We start from the raw sequence: 22,243 nt of genomic DNA, 5'->3' as shown, positions 1-22,243 counted from the left end.
TCCTGTGGCGCTACAAAACTGTCTTCAGATGATCCCTAATGCTTCCTCATCGTCAGATTGGAATAATACTCAGGTTCAGTTGCATCGCCCTTGTCTGGCACTGCTCTGCTGTTTTCATGAAGCCCTGGTCAGCCATCATTTGGGAAATCTCTGTATAAATGTGTTCCAGTTCAGTGTTTCCCCTCAGGTCCTCTTGGATTCTGTCACTGACCCATATGTCGAGGAGGGCTTCAGTCTCCTCAATGCTCCAGGGGAGATCTAGTTCTCATGGTGATGGACAGCCAAAAAACAACAACACGTAAACAAAGGCCCAACGTTGATAGTATAATGTAAAAACAGCATTTACTGTACAGAGATTAGGAGATTGTTTCAGTTACCTGTTCCGTGGACTTGGCCACCTGGGACCTCTCCCATGTCTGTGGCGCCATTCGATTCCTCAGCCAGAGAGTCACAGGATAGATGCTTGTTCCCGAATATTTGCACAAACTGATCGTAGAATTCGCACTCCACATTTTCTCCTCCACTCCTGGGAAAATAGAACATTTCTTATTCCTCATATCTGGTTAGTTTATGAGCTTTGCTTTACTAACATGAGCATGGCAAACCTCTGACCATAAATACAAAACTGTTCCATCAGTATGGCATCTTCATAATCAATTTGCAATTATAAATAGTGGTTATCAATTTCATATCCATATCTTATCCCCCATGACTTACTGTTTGCTCTCGCAGAACTGGAGGAAGTTGGCCTTTAGCCGCTTCACTCTAGACTGGCACTGTTCGGCTATCCTCAGGAAGCCCTGGTTGGCCATGTCATCGATGTAGACCACCACACCAAGCATGTCCCGAAACACTGGAAGACTGATGGAGCATTCATCAAACCGTACGGCATCAGCAGGTATTCGTAATGCCCCGTGGTTGTGCTGAATGCTGTCTTCCACTCGTCCCCTTCTCGGACACGCACCAGGTTGTACGCACTCCGGAGATCTAATTTTGTGAAGAAGCGCGCCCGTGCATTGACCCGATTACAGATGGAATGAGGGGTAGAGGTAACTATAATGAATTGTCCCCTTGTTAAGTGCTCGGTAATCAATGCAAGGGCGCAGACCTCTGTCTTTCTTCTTCACAAAAAAGAAACTCGAGGAGGCGGGCAAAGTGGAGGGACGTATGAACCCCTGGCGCAGGGACTCGGAGAGGTATGTCTCCATTGCCTCCATTTCAGCCTGTGACAGGGGATATACATGACTCCTGGGAGGCACACCGTCTACCCAGAGGTTTATCCCGCAATCCCCCACCCGATGAGGTGGTAATTTGGTCGCCTGCGTTTTGGAAAACGCGTGTGCCAAATCGAGGTATTCGGGGGTAATGCCCACGGTGGAGGTAGTGTCTGGACTTTCCATCGTTGTTGCACCAATGGAAACAGCTAGACACCTACCCTGACACTCTCGCGACCACCCGTGAGAACCCTCTGCGGCCATGAAAAGGTGGGGTTGTGTAGTGCTAACCAGGGAAGACCCAACACAACAGGGAAATCGGGAGACTCAATAATAAAAAAAAGTGACTTGCTCTCTATGGGTCTCTTGCGTAACCATCGTGACTGGTGCTGTAACTTCCCTAGCGAACCCTGACCCTAATGGTCGACTGTCAAGTGCTTTGATGGGCAGTGGAATGGATAGGGGAACCAATGTAATACCTAGACTATGAGCTAACGACCTGTCCATAAAGTTCCCAGCTGCACCTGAATCGACCAGCGCCTTACGCTGGGGAACTACCGTGTAATCAGGGAAGTGGACGTGTATGGTAAAGTGTGCAGCAGAGGGCTCTGAACGAGTGTAGGTTTTCGCTACATGGGGTGACGCGAGAGTGCCCTGCCTGCCGCCTCCAGACCCAAAAGAACGCTGACGACAGCGTGCAGTCGAATGTCCTCTCGTGCCACAAGAGTGACACTGGAGCTGTCGTCCTCCGCTCTCCCGGATCGCTGCCCCACCCAGCTCCATCGGAACGTCATCCGGGTTGAAGTGGGGTGAAACGGGCAGGCCCCCTCCAGGACGTCCTCCTGAAGCCAGCAAGTTGTCCAACCGGATGGCCATGTCCACCAGCTGATTGAAAGTCAACGTGTCATCCCGGCAGGCTAGCTCCCTTCGGACGTCCTCTCGCAGGTTGCATCAAAAGCGGTCGATGAGGGACCGCTCGTTCCACCCGGACCCAGCCGCTAGAGTTCGAAACTCCAGGGCAAAGTCTTGCGCGGTCCTCGTCCCCTGCCTCAGTTGGACCAGCCACTCGCCCGCCTCTCCTCCTTCGGGCAGGTGATCGAAGACTGCCCGGGAAGAGGCGCGCGAACTCCCCGTAGTGGTCCATCGCGTCTCCTCCTTCATTCCAGACCACATTGGCCCAATCCAGGGCTTTCCCCGAGAGGCAGGAGATGAGGGCGGACACCTTCTCCTGCTCCGATGGAGCCGGGCTGATGGTAGAGAAGTAGAGGTCCAGATGCAGGAGGAATCCCTGGCAGCGGGCAGCTGTCCCGTCATACTCCCTCGGTCAGGATAGGTGAATCCCGGCATTGGACGACCTGGAGAACTCGATCCATCGCTTCTCCTAAGCTGGCACGCATAGTAGAATGCTCCCGGACCCGCGCCACGACTCCAGGCATGTTCCCTTCTCTTGCTGACTCCATGTTTGGGTTTGTGATTCTGTAGCGGTTGATTTAGGACGGGTCAGGCGCAGGAGAGTAAATCACGGAATATATGGTTTATTCGATAAACAGTGGTACGCAGCAATGCGTAATACAAACCAGTGCGGTAAAACGGCGCACTGGGGAAAACAAGGCACAAGGTTGAATATCCCGGCGATACACAATATAATCTAGCTCCACCAAGCTATAATATCCTCTACAATAAACAATCACACACAAAGACAAGGGGGCAGAGGGAACACTTATACAGGTACTGATGAGGGGACATGAACCAGGTGTGTGTAATAAACAAGACAAAATGAATGGAATGATGAGATGAGGAGCGGCAGTGGCTAGAAGGCCGATGACGACGAATGCCGAATCCTGCCCGAACAAGGAGAAGAGGCAGCTTCGGAGGAAGTCGTGACATGGACTCGGCCAGATGTGAGGGAGTGGACTGGTTTTAACCTCTATGGTGGATTCAGGGAGGGAGACATTAACAGATATGCCACCATGTAATTAATGACAGATAAAATGGATATTATACTTTACATGTATGTAGTGTACATGTCTCTCATGTTTGAACCCAGCATCATGTCTCATTCACAGATCTATCAGTCAGTAACCTGCTCATGAAAATAGTTAATATAATACTATAAGATCAAATCCATTTAAATCACACATTTGGTTGTGAGGTCCATTTGGGGACTTGGTCTGGGGGGCTGAAGTGATTGTAACGGGAAGTACAATTGAAGCTCGCATCCGCTACAAGACCATGGTGCTTGCCTTTGGAGCAGTGAGGGGAACGGCACCCCTGTACCTTCAGGCTCTGATCAGTCCCTACACCCAAACGAGGACATTGCGTTCATCCACCTCTGGCCTGCTGGCTCCCTTCCTCTGCGGAAGCACAGCTCCCGCTCAGCCCAGTCAAAACTGTTCGCTGCTCTGGCACCCCAATGGTGGAACAAGCTCCCCCACGACGCCAGGACAGCGGAGTCACTCACCACCTTCCGGAGACATTTGAAACCCCACCTCTTTAAGGAATACCTGGGATAGGCTAAAGTATTCCTTCTAACCCCCCAAATTGTAAAGTGGTTATCCCACTGGCTATAGGGTGAACGCACCAATTTGTGAGTCGCTCTGGCTAAGAGCGTCTGCTAAATGACGTTAATGTGCCCCTTGAGCAAGGCACTTAACCCTAATTGCTCCTGTAAGTCGCTCTGGTTAAGAGCGTCTGCTAAATGACTAAAATGTAAATGTAAATGTAAGTAATGTTGAGGTCATAACACCTTGTGTTTTACTTCTTACTTTGCATATGGACAGGTATTGTGTTTTCAAAACCCACAAATAACTTTTAGATGATCTTTAAGGTCATGACAAATATAACGAGTCACAACCATGATGATGATGATGATGATGATGGAGAACATGTGATATGAATTATGCTTTCTATCCTTATTCAAGATTTCCTTGCTGATCAGTGTTCCATGTCACTATCGCTTCCCCCTCAGCACCTGCAGTAGGTCCCAGCTGTAGCAGTACAGTCACTGTGTAGTCTGACTGAGGGAGGTTTTTGTAAAGCTCTGTATCACTGTGTGAACACTGGACCACTGTTGTCACTCTGACAGTAGTAATCTCCTGCATCTTCAACCTGGACTCCACTGATGGTCAGAGTGAAGTCACTCCTAGATCCACTGCCACTGAATCTAGATGGAGTCCCAGACTGAAGGGTTTTAACCCAGTATTTTAGGAGTTTAGGAGCTCCTCCAGGTTTCTGTTGGAACAAGGCCACACAGGTGAACCAGAATACAGAATAAGCATTTGATACAGTCACACTGGTTTTACAGTTTATAATAACTGTCTGTCCTGGGAGAACAGTTTTCATTGTAGGATTCTGAGTCACAGTGACCTGTCCTCTGGATTCTGAAACAGAGACATTTAAGACTTTTTTTAAACTCTGTTTGTTTTGTCTGAATTTTAACTAATCTCATTCTCTCAAGGAAGAGGCAATATTTCAATATAATATTTAGATAAAAAATAAAATTGAAGAGCTTGATATTAGAAAATCTTACCTTGAATTAAGAACATCAATATCCACACAAAGCTCATGACAAAATTAATTGTTGAAGTTCTGTTGTCATGAAGGACAACTCTCAGTCATGAAGTGTTAAACTCACAGGGATGTGAACACTCCCAGACCACCGAAGCATGTGCTGACAATGCAAAGTGTCCTATATGTAAATAGTCTTCCTGGACAGTCAGAGTTTATTAATAAATGTGATGTAGAAACATGATATCCATGTAATCACTGACATGGTTTCTGATATAGGTGCTGAAAGGGGACTAATATATTGATTATAGACATCTACAATTTTGTTTTTGTTTTGTTTGTTTTTTATATGTCACCTTTATTTAACCAGATAAGCCAGTTGAGAACAAGTTCTCATTTACAACTGCGACCTGACCAAGATAAAGCAAAGCAGTGCAATGAAAAACAACAACACAGAGTTACATATGGGGTAAAACTGTCCTCTGTAGCTCAGCTGGTAGAGCACGGCGCTTGTAACGCTAAGGTAGTGGTTTCCATCCCCGGGACCACCCATACACAAAAAAAATAAAAATTATGCACGCATGACTGTAAGTCGCTTTGGATAAAAGCGTCTGCTAAATGGCATATTATATTATTATATTATTATTATATTATATTATATATTATATTATATAAAACAAAACATAAAGTCAAAAATACAACAGAAAATATATATACACTGTGCAACTGTTGTAAGTTATGGAGGTAAGGCAATAAATAGGCCATAGTGCAAAATAAATACAATTAGTATTAACACTGGAATGATAGATGTGCAAGAGATGATGTGCAAATAGAGATACTGGGGTGCAAATGAGCAAAATAAATAACAATATGGGGATGAGGTAGTTGGGTGGGCTAATTTCAGATGGGCTTTGTACAGGTGCAGTGATCGGTAAGGTGCTCTGACAACTGATGCTTAAAGTTAGTGAGGGAGATAAGAGTCTCCAGCTTCAGAGATTTTTGCAATTCGTTCCAGTCATTGGCAGCAGAGAACTGGAAGGAATGGCGGCCAAAGGAGGTGTTGGCTTTGGGGATGACCAGTGAGATATACCTGCTGGAGCGCATACTACGGATGGGTGTTGCTATGGTGACCAATGAGCTAAGATAAGGCGGGGATTTGCCTAGCAGTGATTTATAGATGGCCTGGAGCCAGTGGGTTTGGCGACGAATATGTAGTGAGGACCAGCCAACAAGAGCGTACAGGTCACAGTGGTGGGTAGTATATGGGGCTTTGGTGACAAAATGGATGGCACTGTGATAGACTACATCCAATTTGCTGAGTAGAGTGTTGGAGGCTATTTTGTAAATGACATCGCCGAAGTCAAGGATCGGTAGGATAGTCCGTTTTGCGAGGGCATGTTTGGCAGCATGAGTGAAGGAGGCTTTGTTGCGAAATAGGAAGCCGATTCTAGATTTAACTTTGGAGATGCTTAATGTGAGTCTGGAAAGAGAGTTTACAGTCTAACCAGACACCTAGGTATTTGTAGTTGTCCACATACTCTAGGTCAGACCCGTCGAGAGTAGTGATTCTAGTCGGGTGGGCGGGTGCCAGCAGCGTTCGATTGAAGAGCATGCATTTAGTTTTACTAGTGTTTAAGAGCAGTTGGAGGCTACTGAAGGAGTGCATTGAAGCTCGTTTGGAGGTTTGTTAACACAGTGTCCAATGAAGGGCCAGATGTATACAAAATGGTGTCGTCTGCGTAGAGGTGGATCTGAGAGTCACCAGCAGCAAGAGCGACATCATTGATATACACAGAGAAAAGAGTCGGCCCAAGAATTGAACCCTGTGGCACCCCCATAGAGACTGCCATAGGTCCAGACAACAGGCCCTCAGATTTGACACATTGAACTCTATCTGAGAAGTAGTTGGTGAACCAGGCTATTTAGTCTGCCAATAAGAATGCGGTGATTGACAGAGTCGAAAGCCTTGGCCAGGTCGATGAAGACGGCTGCACAGTACTGTCTATTATCGATCGCGGTTATAATATCGTTTAGGACCTTGAGCATGGCTGAGGTGCACCCATGACCAGCTCAGAAACCGGATTGCATAGCGGAGAAGGTACGGTGGGATTCGAAATGGTCGGTGATCTGTTTGTTAACTTGGCTTTCAAAAACTTTCGAAAGGCAGGGCAGGATGGATATAGGTCTGTAACAGTTTGGATCTAGAGTGTCACCCCCTTTGAAGAGGGGGATGACCGCGGCAGCTTTCCAATCTCTGGGGATCTCAGACGTTTCGAAAGAGAGGTTGAACAGGCTAGTAATAGGGGTTGCGACAATTTCGGCGGCTAATTTGAGAAAGAAAGGGTCCAGATTGTCTAGCCCAGATGATTTGTAGGGGTCCAGATTTTGCAGCTCTTTCAGAACATCATCTGTCTGAATTTGTGTGAAGGGGGGGCAAGTTGCAGCGGACGGTGCAGAGCTGGAGGCCGGGGTAGTTGTAGCCAGGTGGAAAGCATGGCCAGTCGTAGCAAAATAATTGTTGAAATTCTCAATTATTGTAGATTTATCGGTGGTGATAGTGTTTCCTAGCCTCAGTGCAGTGGGCAGCTGGGAGGAGGTGCTCTTATTCTCCATGGACTTTATAGTGTCCCAAAACATTTTGGAGTTAGTGCTACAGGATGCAAATTTCTGTTTGAAAAAGCTAGCCTTTGCTTTCCTAACTGCTTGTGTATATTGGTTCCTAACTTCCCTGAAAAGTTGCATATCGCGGGGGCTATTCCATGCTAATGCAGTACGCCACAGGATGTTTTTGTGCTGGTCAAGGGCAGTCAAGTCTGAGGAGAACCACGGGCTATATCTGTTCCTAGTTCTGTATTTTTTGAAAGGGGCATGCTTATTTAAGATTGAGAGGAAATTACTTTTAAAGAACAACCAGGCATCCTCTACTGACGGAATGAGATCGATTTCCATCCAGGATACCTGGGCCAGGTCAATTAGGAAGGCCTGCTCGCTAAAGTGTTTTAGGGAGCGTTTGATAGTGATGAGGGGTGGTCGTTTGACCGCGGACCCATTACGGATGCAGGCAATAAGGTAGTGATCGCTGAGATCCTGGTTGAAGACAGCGGAGGTGTATTTAGAGGGTAAGTTAGTCAGGATGATATCTATGAGGGTGCTCATGTTTACGGATTTAGGGTTGTACCTGGTAGGTTCGTTGATAATTTGTGTGAGATTGAGGGCATCTAGTTTGGATTGTAGGATGGCCGGGGTGTTAAGCATATCCCAATTTAGGTCACCAAGCAGTACGAACTCTGAGGATAAATGGGGGGCAATCAATTCACATATGGTGTCCAGGGCACAGCTGGGGGCTGAGGGGGGTCTGTAGCAAGCGGCAACAGTGAGAGACTTATTTCTGGAAAGGTGGATTTTTAGAAGTAGAAGCTCAAACTGTTTGGGCACAGACCTGGATAGTATGATAGAGCTCTGCAGGCTACCTCTACAGTAGATTGCAACTCCACCCCCTTTGGCAGTTCTATCTAGACGGAAAATGTTGTAGTTGGGGATGGAAATGTCCGAATTTTTGGTGGCCTTCCTAAGCCAGGATTCAGACACTGCTAGAGGGTTGGCGGAGTGTGCTAACTCAGTGAATAACTCAAACTTAGGAAGGAGGCTTCTGATGTTAACATGCAGAAAACCAAGGCTTTTACGGTTACAGAAGTCAACAAATGATAGCTCCTGGGGAGTAGGAGTGATACTGGGGGCTGCAGGGCCTGGGTTAGCCTCTACATCACCAGAGGAACAGAGGAGGACTAGAATAAGGATACGGCTAAAGGCTATAAGAACTGGTCTTCTAGTGCGTTGGGTACAGAGAATAAAGGGGGCATATTTCCGGGCGTTTTAGAATAGATTCAGGGCATTATGTACAGACAAAGATATGGAAGGATATGAGTACAGTGGAGGTAAACCTAAGCGTTGGGTAACAATGAAAGAGATAGCATCACTGGAGGCACCGATTGAGTCGGTCTCCGCGTGTATGGGGGGGTGGGACAAAGGAGCTATCTAAGGCAGGTTTAGCTGGGCTGGGGGATCTACAGTGAAATAGTACAATAAGAAATAACCAAAACAGCAATAAGCAAGGCATATTGACATGGGAGAGAGGCAAAAGGCAATCACAGGTGTAATTCCAGAGAGCTAAGACAACAGCTGGTAATGGCAACACAGTTTGGGCTGAGGCTAAACATAAACAGGATGCGGTACCGTAAAAAGGAACAGTCCAGCAGACATCAGCTGTATAGCTGAGTTATCATAAGGTCCGGTGAACAGCAATAAGATAGTTCGGAGGTAGTTTGGGGGCTGCTATAGCATTAGCGAGCAAGAGGCCACGGCTAGCGTGTGCTAGCGGGCCGGGGCTAGCAGATGGATCTTCGTGGTCGACGTCATAACGGGAAGCCTGTTGTAACCACATCAGACGATTTCGTCGGCAGACCAGTCGTGTTGGATCGGCGGGGCTCCGTGTCAACACTAGGAGGTCCCGTCCGGTTGACAGAGAGGTAGTTAGCCGGGAGATGGGCCTGGCTCAAAGCTAGCTCAGGCTGATTAGCCAACCACAACGTCCATTTGGTTGCAGCTAGCTGGTAGCGATGAATCCGCTGTTCAAGGTCCAGTGATTCAGTGATTCCGGCAGAAAAAAACGATATGTTCTGGGATGATAACGCGCTGTGCAGACAGTGGAGACTGGCCGAATAATAGCCCAGTTCAATAGTTCAAATGGAGCAGATTGTTATTACTGTGTTATTAGACCAGATAGTTTCTGCTTTCTGTCTCCTTTCAGTGGTCAGGGTGAGAAACTGCAGTCTGTGTGTGAACTGTGTGATGCTGCTGACTGACTCTGCTCTAAAGGGGAGATCTCCAGAGCTCTGATGTCTCCAGTCTCCTGCTTCATCTGCTGCTCTCTGGAACTACCACAGTGGTGTGAGGGAGGATGTATGGGTAATGTTTGGGGGCTTCATTGTATGTGTTTGAATCATGATGATTCAATTCTAGCTATTCAAAACACAGGTCATCTCTAGGGGTTTGGATCATTCCATATCATCTATATTCTGATTGGTTGATGGTTTTCCTTGAGTTACTCAACAGAGTCAACATGTAGTTAATGGTCAGGAGAAACATTTACTGATCAGTTATGATCTAAGGTCTTCTAGACATAGCTCTAGTTTGACTCTATTGTTGTTCAGCTCTACTACACACTGTGTCATTGTACTGGATCATCTCCTCCCCTCAGCACCTGCAGTAGGTCCCAGCTGTAGCAGTACAGTCACTGTGCAGTCTGACTGAGGGAGGTTTTTGTACGGCTCTGTATCACTGTGTGAACACCCAGACACTGTTGGGGTAGTGTAAACTCTGACAGTAGTAATCTCCTGTATCTTCAGCCTGGACTCCACTGATGGTCAGAGTGAAGTCAGTAACAGATCCACTGCCACTGAATCTAGATGGAGTCCCAGACTGAAGGGTTTTAGCATAGTATATTAGGAGTTTAGGAGCTCCTCCAGGTTTCTGTTGATACCAGGCTAGAAAGTGTCCATTGCTGTTACTGTTACAGCACTGCTGGTCTTACAGCTGAGACTGACTGAATGACCCACTGAAACAGTTTTCACTGCAGGAGTCTGAGTCACAGTGACCTGGCCTCTGGACTCTGAAACAGAGATGGCATGTAGAATTAGCAATAAATTGTTCATTCATTTGTCCATTTAGCATATTCACTAAAACTGTAATGAGGTTATATATTTATTGCTATGATCCAGGTCCTTTTCTGTAAAATATATTACCTTGGAGACAGAGGGCAAATATCCAGATGAAGATGGTGATAAAAGTCATGGTTGTTGTGGGTTCTGTTGTCATGAAGGACAGCTCTCAGTCATGAAGTGTTAAACTCACAGGGCTATAAACACTCCCAGAGCACTGAAGCATGTGCTGCCTATGCAAAGTGTCCAATCTATGCAAACAGGGGCTTATTAATTTCTGCAGATTCTGTTGCAAAACGTTTCTTAAACGGAAGCAAACAGAACGAAACAGGGATGGACTTATCTGGATTTTTCCAATTTAAACTCGTTTTGCTCTGTTTTCTTCCGTTTCTTTCTTTTTTCCAACAGAAATACAGGACGTGACAACTACAATACCATGACAAGCAAGGCACAAACTGGGATATCAAGAATAGTTAAATGGACCATAATAAAATAATCTACAAATAATAACATAACACCAAACAACAATAACAGACAACAACATAAAGAAAAAGTTGAATAAAAAATTATAATATTATTCACAGTTACACCACATTAGAAATTGACTTCAGTTTCATCCATTATGACCTCTAAAGTCCATTAAACCAATCAATAAAATATCAGTTTGGTTCTTAAACGGTAAACTGTTTCCGTAATGAATACACCCCCACAGGGGTGTATTCACTAGGAACCTAACGGAACCAAACGGAATCAAACGGAACAAAACGGAGAGGGACCTAGCTGAATTTGTCCAATAGAAACTCGTATTCGTTTCAAATCTTTTTCCAATGCAAAACATTTTGCCACAGTGTACAACTAATGAATACACCTCAGACTTTCTTAGTCCCACAGAGACTGTGTAATTGAAGAGATCTGTGTGAGCAGGAGCATTTTTAAGCGGAGGGGCTAGTTGCCCAGACAATCATGGCCTTGATTGGTAAACAAGCCTCAGCTGGGCTCAATTAAAGGCTGGGAAAGTGCTGGAAGATTCTAGCAGGGCGTGGCAGGAGAGAGGTTTTGTGTTGACTACACTACAGGTCATTTCAGGGCAGTGTTTCCCAAATCTCTCTCCAAGTCCCCCCAGACAGTCCACTTACAGTATTTGATTTGTTCAAGAACTAGCACAGCTGATTCAAATGGTCACCTAATCAGCAAGCCCCTCATTAGGTAAATCAGCTGTACTAATTCTGGAATAAAATCAAATATGTGGACTTCCTCGGATACTTAAGGAGAGGTTTGAGAAACACTGTTTTAGGGATTAGAGGTTATAATCATGTTATACCATCTCAATAAATATAGCATATTTTTCGCTTGAAATTCACAACCTGACAGAGGGATCTCACAGAGACTGGAGGTTGTATTCTGAAATGTTGTGAGACATTATTATTTTACATAGATGGATTCCTTTCACCATATTGTGTGACATGTTGAAGCAATGTTTGCGTTTGAACTACTTCAGGTTGGCCAACACAAAATTGTTCTCCCGAGTGGCGCAGTGGTCTAAGGCACTGCATCGCAGTGCTAACTGTGCCACTAGAGATCCTGGTTCAAATCCAGGCTCTGTCGTAGCTGGCCGTGACCGGGAGACCCATGGGGCGGCGCACAATTGGCCCAGGTAGGGGAGGGAATGGCCAGCAGGGATGTAGCTCAGTTGGTAGAGCATGGCGTTTGCAACGCCAGGGTTGTGGGTTCGATTCCCACGGGGGGCCAGTATGAAAAAATAAAAATAAACATTAAAAAAAATATGTATGCACTCACTAACTGTAAGTCGCTCTGGATAAGAGCGTCTGCTAAATGACCAAAATGTAAAATGGGAGGAATATTTATGTCATCTGGACATATGGGTGTTATCACTTCAGGAATGCTTTGACATGAGGGGGAATACGTTGTCATTATTGTCAGCATCACTGGTATATTTAGCTTAGTGTATTTTAGTTCAGACAGTGTTCAATGTCACTGTCTCTTCCCCCTCAGCACCTGCAGTAGGTCCCAGCTGTAGCAGTACAGTCACTGTGCAGTCTGACTGAGAAAGTGTTTGTACGGCTCTGTATCACTGTGTGAACACTGGACCACTGTGTAAACTCTGACAGTAGTAATCTCCTGCATCTTCAGCCTGGACTCTACTGATGGTCAGAGTGAAGTCACTATGAGTTCCACTACCACTGAATCTAGATGGAGTCCCAGACTGAAGTGTTGTAGCATAGTAAATAAGGAGTTTAGGAGCTCCTCCAGGTCTCTGTTGGTACCAGGCTAGATGGTTATTGTTATAGACATCACTGCTGGTTTTACAGTTCAGAGAGACTGTCTGTCCTGGTAGAACAGCTTCCACTGTAGGAGTCTGAGTCACAGTGACTTGGCCTCTGGATTCTGAAACAGAGATGGCATGTAGAAATAGCAATCAATTGTTAATACATTTTTCCATGTAGCATATGAAATTAAACTGTAATGAGGTTATATAGCGTAATATTGCAATTGTCCGGGTAATTTTCTGTAAAATATATTACCTTGGAGACAGAGGGCAAATATCCAGATGAAGACGGTGATAAAAGTCATGGTTGTTGTGGGTTCTGTTGTCATGAAGGACAGCTCTCAGTCATGAAGTGTTAAACTCACAGGGCTATAAACACTCCCAGACCACTGAAGCATGTGCTGTCTATGCAGAGCATTATCACTATGCAAATAATCTTCTGGTCTTCTCCCCATCCACCATTCTTCAGTAAAGTGTCCTACATGTAAGTAGTCTTCCTGGACAGTCAGACTGATGTGATGTAGAAACATGATAGCTATGTAATCACTGAAATGGTTTCTGATATAAGTGCTGAATGGGGACTGATATAATGACTTTAGACATCTACAAGTGGAGCATATTGTTATTACTGTGTTATTAGAGCAGATAGTATCTGCTTTCTGTCTCCCTCCAGCGGTCAGGGTTAGTAACTGCAATCTATGTGTTGAATATGTGATGCTGCTGATTGGCTGTGCTCTAGAGGGGAGATCTCCACAGATCATACGTCTCCAGTATCCTGCTTCACCTGCTGCTCTCTGGAACTACCACAGTGGTGTGAGGGAGGATGTATGGGTAATGTTTAAGGGCTTCCTTGTATGTGTTTGAATCAAGTGGATTAAATTCTAGCTATTCAAAACACAGGTCATCTTTAGGGGATTTGATCATTGCACATCATCTCTATTCAGATTGGTTGATGGTTTTCCTTGAGTTACTCAACAGAGTCAACATGTAGTTAATGGTCAGGAGAAACATTTAGTGATCAGTTATGATCTAAGGTCTTCTAGACATAGCTCTAGTTTGACTCTATTGTTGTTCAGCTCTACTACACACTGGGTCATTGTACTGGATCATCTCCTCAACTCAGCACCTGCAGTAGGTCCCAGCTGTAGCAGTACAGTCACTGTGCAGTCTGACTGAGGGAGGTTTATGTATCTGTGAACACCCAGACACTGTTGGGGTAGTGGAAACTCTGACAGTAGTAATCTCCTGTATCTTCAGCCTGGACTCCACTGATGGTCAGAGTGAAGTCACTCCCAGATCCACTGCCACTGAATCTAGATGGAGTCCCAGACTGAATGGTTTTAGCCAAGTATAGTAGGAGTTTAGGATCTCCTCCAGGTTTCTGTTGGTTCCAGGCCAACCTCTGTCCATTGCTGTCACTGTATACAGCACTGCTGGTCTTACAGCTGAGACTGACTGAGTGACCCACTGAAACAGTTTTCACTGCAGGAGTCTGAGTCACAGTGACCTGGCCTCTGGACTCTGAAACAGAGATGGCATGTAGAATTAGCAATAAATTGTTAATTAAAATCTCCATAGAGCATATTCACTAAAACTGTAATGAGGTTATATATTTGTTGCTATGATCCGGGTCATTTTCTGTCAAATATTTTACCTTGAATCCAGAGGGCAAATATCCAGATAAAGATGGTGATAAAAGTCATGGTTGTTGTGGGTTCTGTTTTCATGAAGGACGGCTCTCAGTCATGAAGTGTTAAATTCAAAGGGATATAAACACTCCCAGACCTCTGAAGCATGTGCTGTCTATGCAAAGTGTCCTCTCTATGCAAATGGGTCTCCTGGAGCAAGGCAGATAACGTATGCCTCATTTGGTAATGTATGGGATATACACTGAGTGTCCAAGACATTAGGAACGCCTTCCAAATATTTAGTTCCACCCACTTTTGCCCTCAGAGCAGACTCAATTTGTCGGGTCATGGACTCTATAAGGTGTCGAAAGTGTTCCTTCCACAGGGATGCTGGCCCATGTTGACTCCAATGCTTCCCACAGTTGTGTCAAGTTGGCTGGTGGTGGAGCTCTACTCTGAATTGCTCGTTCCATCTCATCCCACAGATGCTAATTTTATTGAGATCTGGTGACTGGGCAGGCCACTGCGGTAAGCTGAATTCACTGTCATGTTCGTGGAACTATTCCTGGACAATCCTAGCCTTGTGGCATGGGGCATTATACTGATGAAAAAATCAATTTGCAGATAGATACACTTCTGCCATGAAGGGATGCACCTGATTGGCAATTTAAACGTTGCTCCACTTTTATCAAGGGGCCCAATGTGTGCTATGAAAACACAACCCACACCATCACACCACCAACGTTGACACACAGTATTTTGGATGCATGTACTCATGTGGTTTTGTCCATACCCTAGTCCTCCCATCAGCGTGAAACAGCAGGAACAGGGATTCATTAGATCAAGCAATATTTTTCCAATTCTCCAGTGTCCAGTATTTCCATTCCATAGCCCACTGCAAACTCAGTTTCTTGTTTTTTGCTGAAAGAAGTGTAACTTTGTAAGGATGTCGGCTGCCATACCACATTCATGTCAAGGTACGATGAGTTGTGCATTCTTTTATGGGTCTTTGGTCACAAATGTTGTACTAGTCTGTCAGTTGACTAACTGTAGCCCGTATGTTGCTCTGCACAATTCATGTCAGCCTCCTTTGTCCTCTTTCATCAATTACCCGTTTTCGACCACTGGCCTGCCGTTGGCTGAATGTCCTTTGGGTGGTGGACCATTCTTGATACACATGGGAAACTGTTGACTGTGAAAAACCCAGCAGCGTTGCAGTTCTTGACACACAAACCGGTGCGCCTGGCACCTACTACCATACCCCGTTAAAAGGCACTTCAATATTTTGTTTTGCCCATTCACTCTCTGAATGGCACACATACACAATCCATGTCTTAATTGTCTCAAGGCTTAAAAATCATTCTATAACCTGTCTCCTCCCCTTCATCTACACTGATTGAAGTGGATTTATCAAGTGACATAAATAAGCGATCACAGCTTTCACCTGGATTCACCTTGTCAGTCTGTCATGGAATGTTCCTAATGTTTTGTGCACTCTGTGTATATCATCCACTGTGTGACTGTTTTCATTTTTAGGTGTTGGTCGGTCAAATAATAGAGGGAACCTATGATACTCTAGACTGTAGTCCTCAACACCAACACTGGTCTAGCCCTCAACACTATTACTGGTCTAGTCCTCAACACTATCACTGTTCTTGTCCCTAACACTATCACTGGTCTAGTCCTGAACACTATCAATGGTCTAGTCCTGAACACTATCACTGTTCTAGTCCCTAACACTATCACTGGTCTAGTCCTGACACTATCACTGGTCTTGTCCTGAACACTATCACTGTTCTAGTCCCTAAGACTATCACTGGTCTAGTCCTGAACACTATCACTGGTCTAGTCCTGAACACTATCACTGTTCTAGTCCTGAACACTATCACTGGTCTAGTCCTCAAAACTATCACTGGTCTAGTCCTCAGTACTATCACTTGTCTAGTCCTGAACACTATCACTGGTCTAGTCCTCAACACTATCACTGGTCTAGTCCTCAGTACTATCACTGGTCTAATCCTGAACACTATCACTGGTCTAGTCCTCAACACTATCACTGGTCTAGTCCTCAACACTATCACTGGTCTATTCCTCAGTACTATCACTGATCTAGTCCTCAACACTATCACTGGTCTAGTCCCTAACACTATCACTGGTCTAGTCCTCATTACTATCACTGGTCTAGTCCTCAGTACTATCACTGATCTAGTCCTCAGTACTATCACTGGTCTAGTCCTCAACACTATCACTGGTCTAGTCCTCAACACTATCACTGGTCTAGTCCTCAACACTATCACTGGTCTAGTCCTGAACACTATCACTGGTCTAGTCCTCAGTACTATCACTGGTCTAGTCCTCAACACTATCACTGGTCTAGTCCCTAACACTATCGCTGGTCTACTCCTCAACACTATCACTGGTCTAGTCCTGAACAGTATCACTGGTCTAGTCCTGAACACTATCACTGGTCTAGTCCTGAACACTATCACTGTTCTAGTCCCTAACACTATCACTGGTCTAGTCCTGAACACTATCACTGGTCTTGTCCTGAACACTATCACTGTTCTAGTCCCTAAGACTATCACTGGTCTAGTCCTGAACACTATCACTGGTCTAGTCCTGAACACTATCACTGTTCTAGTCCTGAACACTATCACTGGTCTAGTCCTCAAAACTATCACTGGTCTAGTCCTCAGTACTATCACTTGTCTAGTCCTGAACACTATCACTGGTCTAGTCCTCAACACTATCACTGGTCTAGTCCTCAGTACTATCACTGGTCTAATCCTGAACACTATCACTGGTCTAGTCCTCAACACTATCACTGGTCTAGTCCTCAACACTATCACTGGTCTAGTCCTCAGTACTATCACTGATCTAGTCCTCAACACTATCACTGGTCTAGTCCCTAACACTATCACTGGTCTAGTCCTCAGTACTATCACTGGTCTAGTCCTCAGTACTATCACTGATCTAGTGCTCAGTACTATCACTGGTCTAGTCCTCACCACTATCACTGGTCTAGTCCTCAACACTATCACTGGTCTAGTCCTCAACACTATCACTGGTCTAGTCCTGAACACTATCACTGGTCTAGTCCTCAGTACTATCACTGGTCTAGTCCTCAACACTATCACTGGTCTAGTCCCTAACACTATCGCTGGTCTACTCCTCAACACTATCACTGGTCTAGTCCTGAACACTATCACTGTACTAGTCCCTAACACTATCACTGGTCTAGTCCTGAACACTATCACTGGTCTAGTCCTGAACACTATCACTGGTCTATTCCTCAAAACTATCACTGGTCTAGTCCTCAGTACTATCACTTGTCTAGTCCTGAACACTATCACTGGTCTAGTCCTCAACACTATCACTGGTCTAGTCCTCAGTACTTTCACTGGTCTAGTCCTGAACACTATCACTGGTCTAGTCCTCAACACTATCACTGGTCTAGTCCTCAACACTATCACTGGTTTAGTCCTCAGTACTATCACTGATCTAGTCTTCAACACTATCACTGGTCTAGTCCCTAACACTATCACTGGTCTAGTCCTCAGTACTATCACTGGTCTAGTCCTCAGTACTATCATTGGTCTAGTCCTCAGTACTATCACTGGTCTAGTCCTCAACACTATCACTGGTCTAGTCCTCAACACTATCACTGGTCTAGTCCTGAACACTATCACTGGTCTAGTCCTCAGTACTATCACTGGTCTAGTCCTCAGTACTAGCACTGGTCTAGTCCTCAACACTATCACTGGTCTAGTCCCTAACACTATTGCTGGTCTAGTCCTCAACACTATCACCGGTCTAGTCCTCCCCCTCAGCACCTGCATCTAAGACTGTCTGAGAGTGGTCTGAGTGGGGAGGGGAAAACGGAAAACTAGCTGTTATTGGCAGAGAGATTTGGAACTCTCTTTGTTATTGGTCTATTAACTAATTTGCTACATGGTAATGTCACCATGGAAAGCCGATCATCCCTCAAATGCAAACCTGCTAATTAGAAGGTCCTATGTGCAGTACATCATATTTTCAACTAGGAACAATCATGAAATAACATTGATCCATTTTTTTCACACTTTTACAGTGTTAGTTTCATCCGCTGTTGTACAATATTATATAAAACACAAGAAAAACTGAATTTTGACTGCACAGAGCCTTTAATGGATCACTGCTGGTTTTACAGCAGTGGAGAGTAACTGCAGTATGTGACCTGAAAGGACAGCTTTCACTGCAGGATCTGAGTCACAGTGATCTGCCCTCGGGATACTGAGAAATGAATAACACATTGTCAAGATCAGATTCCATTTAAGATCAGTTTTCTAGAACATAATATGCTTTAGAATTCAACAGCAACTTTAACTTGAAAGCAAATGACAAGCATCAAGATGAAGGGGTCTATTCAATCCGTATTGCTGAAGTTCAGCGTTACAGCGTGATTGGAATTTAAAGGCAATGTTCCTGTGTTAGCGGAGACTGCATTCACAGTAAAAGCTGCATATGGGGTGGCAGGTAGTCTAGCGGTTAAGAGGTCGCTAGTTCGAATCCCTGAGCCGACTAGGTCAAAAATCTGTCGATGTTCCCTTGAGTAAGGCCCTTATTGCTCCTGTAAGTCCCTCTGGATAAGAACATCTGCTAAGTGAAGTAAATGTAATATGTCCGCTCAATCAAAAATTATCTTGACATTTCTATCCGGCAATCTGTAACACTTCAACGATACAACTTTTATTTCAGATGAAGGGCTCTATTCAATCCGTATTGCTGAAGTTCAGCGCTAAAGCCCAATTGAAATTTAAAGGCTTCAGCGATACAGATTGAATACAGCCCTAACTGTCACTTCACTCATGCTTGGACTCTTATGAAAGTTTCTCAAATCAGTTACTGAACATTTCTCTAAAATGTTTGGGTTTGTTTTATACCTTTCTATTTTATAATAAAACTATAATGTTTTTCATTTAATCAAAAAACGATTTCAAATGAAGAATATAACATTATATTTGGCCAGTATTCATATGTGCTCATGATTTAAACCACAGTCTAAACATTTTTATTATTCAGCTTGCCCAATGGTCAGGAGGTTTTTGTACCAGCAGTTATAGGGGTTGTATCACTGTGGTACACTTTTGGCAGAGGCACCAGACTTGATGTTGGAAGTAAGTTTCTTGATGTTTGTCTGATTCCATTTTTTTCTTAAACTCTTTAATCTCTATTAAAACATTTAGATTTGAGATACTTTACTTTCCAAAAATATAGTTATATATTGATTTTGAAAGAGCCTTCTTTAACAGTTTATTTAATCAAAATGTTAAATTGCGGGCATTTTTTTGTATGTTTTATTTGTATGATTGCAGACTATATAACTCTTATTCTGGTATGATAACTATAATATTTGTTATTGTAGTCATCAGTGCATTGTGTTCATGATAGCCAGAAAGGGTCTCTGTTATTTGTATCCAACCTCTTGGATTCTGCAAAATACTACAAATATGAGTATTCTGATGAGAAACGATCCTAATTTTTTTTATGTATGACAAAGTAATGCTAAAGTTAAACACGTCATACTTGTATGCTTTCTGCTTGTATACTTTATACTTGTAATCTGCTTTCCTATCATACTAATGTTTGTGTTTTCTTCACGTCTTTTAGCAATCTAATCTAAGTTTTAGAAGTCATTTCCAAAGTACTTTGTTTTGATGTAGTTGATGTGTTGTGTTTCTTCCAGGTAACAGTTCCCAAACCCGTCCAGCCACCCTCTAGTGAGGAGCTGTCCAGTAAGTCAATAGCCACGCTGATGTGTCTGGCCAACAAGGGCTTCCCCTCAGACTGGACCATGAGCTGGAAAGTGGACGGGACCAGCAAGAAGCAGGAGGCCAGTCCCGGGGTCCTGGAGAAGGACGGCCTGTACAGCTGGAGCAACACACTGACGCTCACTGCCCAGGAGTGGACCAAGGCAGGAGAGGTGACCTGTGAAGCCCAGCAGAAATCCCAGACTCCAGTCACAAAGACCCTGAGGAGGGCTGACTGTTCTGGGTAGGACCCCTCAGTCACACACCCCTGTGGAGAGAGGATGCTGGTTCCTCTGCTTTGACTAGCTTTGTTCTAAAATCAGTAATTCTCTGATTTAGAGATCACCCTGGTGTGGACTAACAGGGGGCTTGGCTTGAATTCATGTGTCAATCCATTCTGTAGATTGAGATTGTGTTAGTTTTAGATTTGATGTGATCTGCTTTTATTCACTATCATGTTTGTTTTGATGCTTTGATTGTGTGATAATGGATTAAAATAAATATTTCTTTTTGAAATGCATATTTTTGTTGTTTCTATTAATAAACAGTATCATAGATACTGTATATTTGTAATATCCTGGAAAAATATGTATTCAGTAAGGCTGATTAATGGTGTCTTTAAAAACTGTCAAGTCTAAAACTCACTCTAACATCATAATGGACCAGTATTTAACACTATCACAATATATTATGATATAATAGAAGAGGTTCTGCCATGGTAGTAGTTGACTGTCTTCATTCATCAGGATACTGAGTCTGTGTCAGACCTGTTTGACTTGACAGACTTTACAGTAATAAAAGAAGAACTATCAAACAGTCAACCGATATCTTGGACTCTCACGTGTGTTATAGGCTTTGATTTGAAGCTAAAAAAAATAAAATAAAAATACAAATATTACAAGTGGCACTACTTCAAGATTTAGCAGCGTTTCCCATGCTCGGGCCTCAAGGGGTGCACATTTAGTTTTTTGTCCTAACACTACACAGCTGATTCAAATTATCATGTGGGGCATGTGTCCAGATGAGGATGGTGATAAAAGTCATGTTTTTGTGGGTTCTGTTGTCATGAAGGACAACTCTCAGTCATGAAGTGTTCAACTCACAGGGATATAAACACTCCCAGACCTCTGAAGCATGTGCTGGCAATGCAAAGTGTTCTCTCTACGCAAACAGACTTTCATGGTCCCACAGAGAAACTGTAGTTGAAGAGATCTTCTTCTTTGGTATAATGGTGTTCGCAACAATTATGTGTATTCCGCCACCTACTGTACAGATTGATAATAAGGATCCAAAAAGGAAAAAAATGTGGGGTAAAGAAAAAATAAATAAATATATTTTTTAAAATCCATACAAACTATCAGTAACAAAATGTTAATTCAACTAAATCAAAACGAAATGTGTTTTAATCAGGTCCCTACACAGGCTCAGAAGGATCCTGTGATGGCGGGACATTTCCTGGCGACAGTAGTCCTTGCAGTGCTTCTGCTGTTAAATCTTCTCGGCTGCAGATATAATGATGTCCAGCTTCTTAGACACTTGTGCAGTACAATTAACAACTGTGGCTATAAATGCTACAAAATACACCTTTTTCACAATAAGTGTATCCAGATTACTTGATTGAAGTATAACATTTGCAACTGGTTGTGGTGCATCCACCACCATATCTTCTTCAGAACTGTGGCCTCTTGCCCCTTCAATGCTCTTCACCGCCTCCACATAGGAGATTTGCTGTACAGCCCTGATCCTTGACACCTCAACCTCTTTCACCCTAACAGAACACTCAGAGTATTTGGAAATATGATCCCCGCCACAGTTGAAACATTTTACATTCACAGACTCTTCAATAACATATTCCTTCCATCTGCAAACACTTGACACATGGCCAAACTTTTTACACTTTTTGCATTGCTTCGGGTTTTGCACGAATGATCTTACAGCGTATCTTATATCCCAACTTTACATAGGGTGGTAAATACTCATCAAACATCAATAATACAGATAAACTTTGCTCCTTTTTCCCATTCTCCATACGGGTCAAGCGACGTGCATTAACTACTCCTGGTATTTTTAGCCTAAGATATTAATTATCAATGTCCAACGG

The 22,243-nt window shown here is 44.0% G+C and overlaps 1 gene segment (V, D, J or C); it reads left to right on the top strand.

Annotated features, from left to right (window-relative positions):
• The first annotated feature begins 20,141 nt into the window (after positions 1 to 20,141).
• Positions 20,142 to 20,490, top strand: LOC123484341. The segment is given in 1 exon segment: positions 20,142 to 20,490. A coding segment is annotated over 1 exon segment (243 nt).
• Positions 20,491 to 22,243: the final 1,753 nt, after the last annotated feature.

This window comes from Coregonus clupeaformis, unplaced genomic scaffold, assembly GCF_020615455.1.
Source record: "Coregonus clupeaformis isolate EN_2021a unplaced genomic scaffold, ASM2061545v1 scaf0279, whole genome shotgun sequence".
NCBI lineage: Eukaryota > Metazoa > Chordata > Actinopteri > Salmoniformes > Salmonidae > Coregonus > Coregonus clupeaformis.
This window is presented reverse-complemented; position numbering and strand designations above follow the sequence as displayed.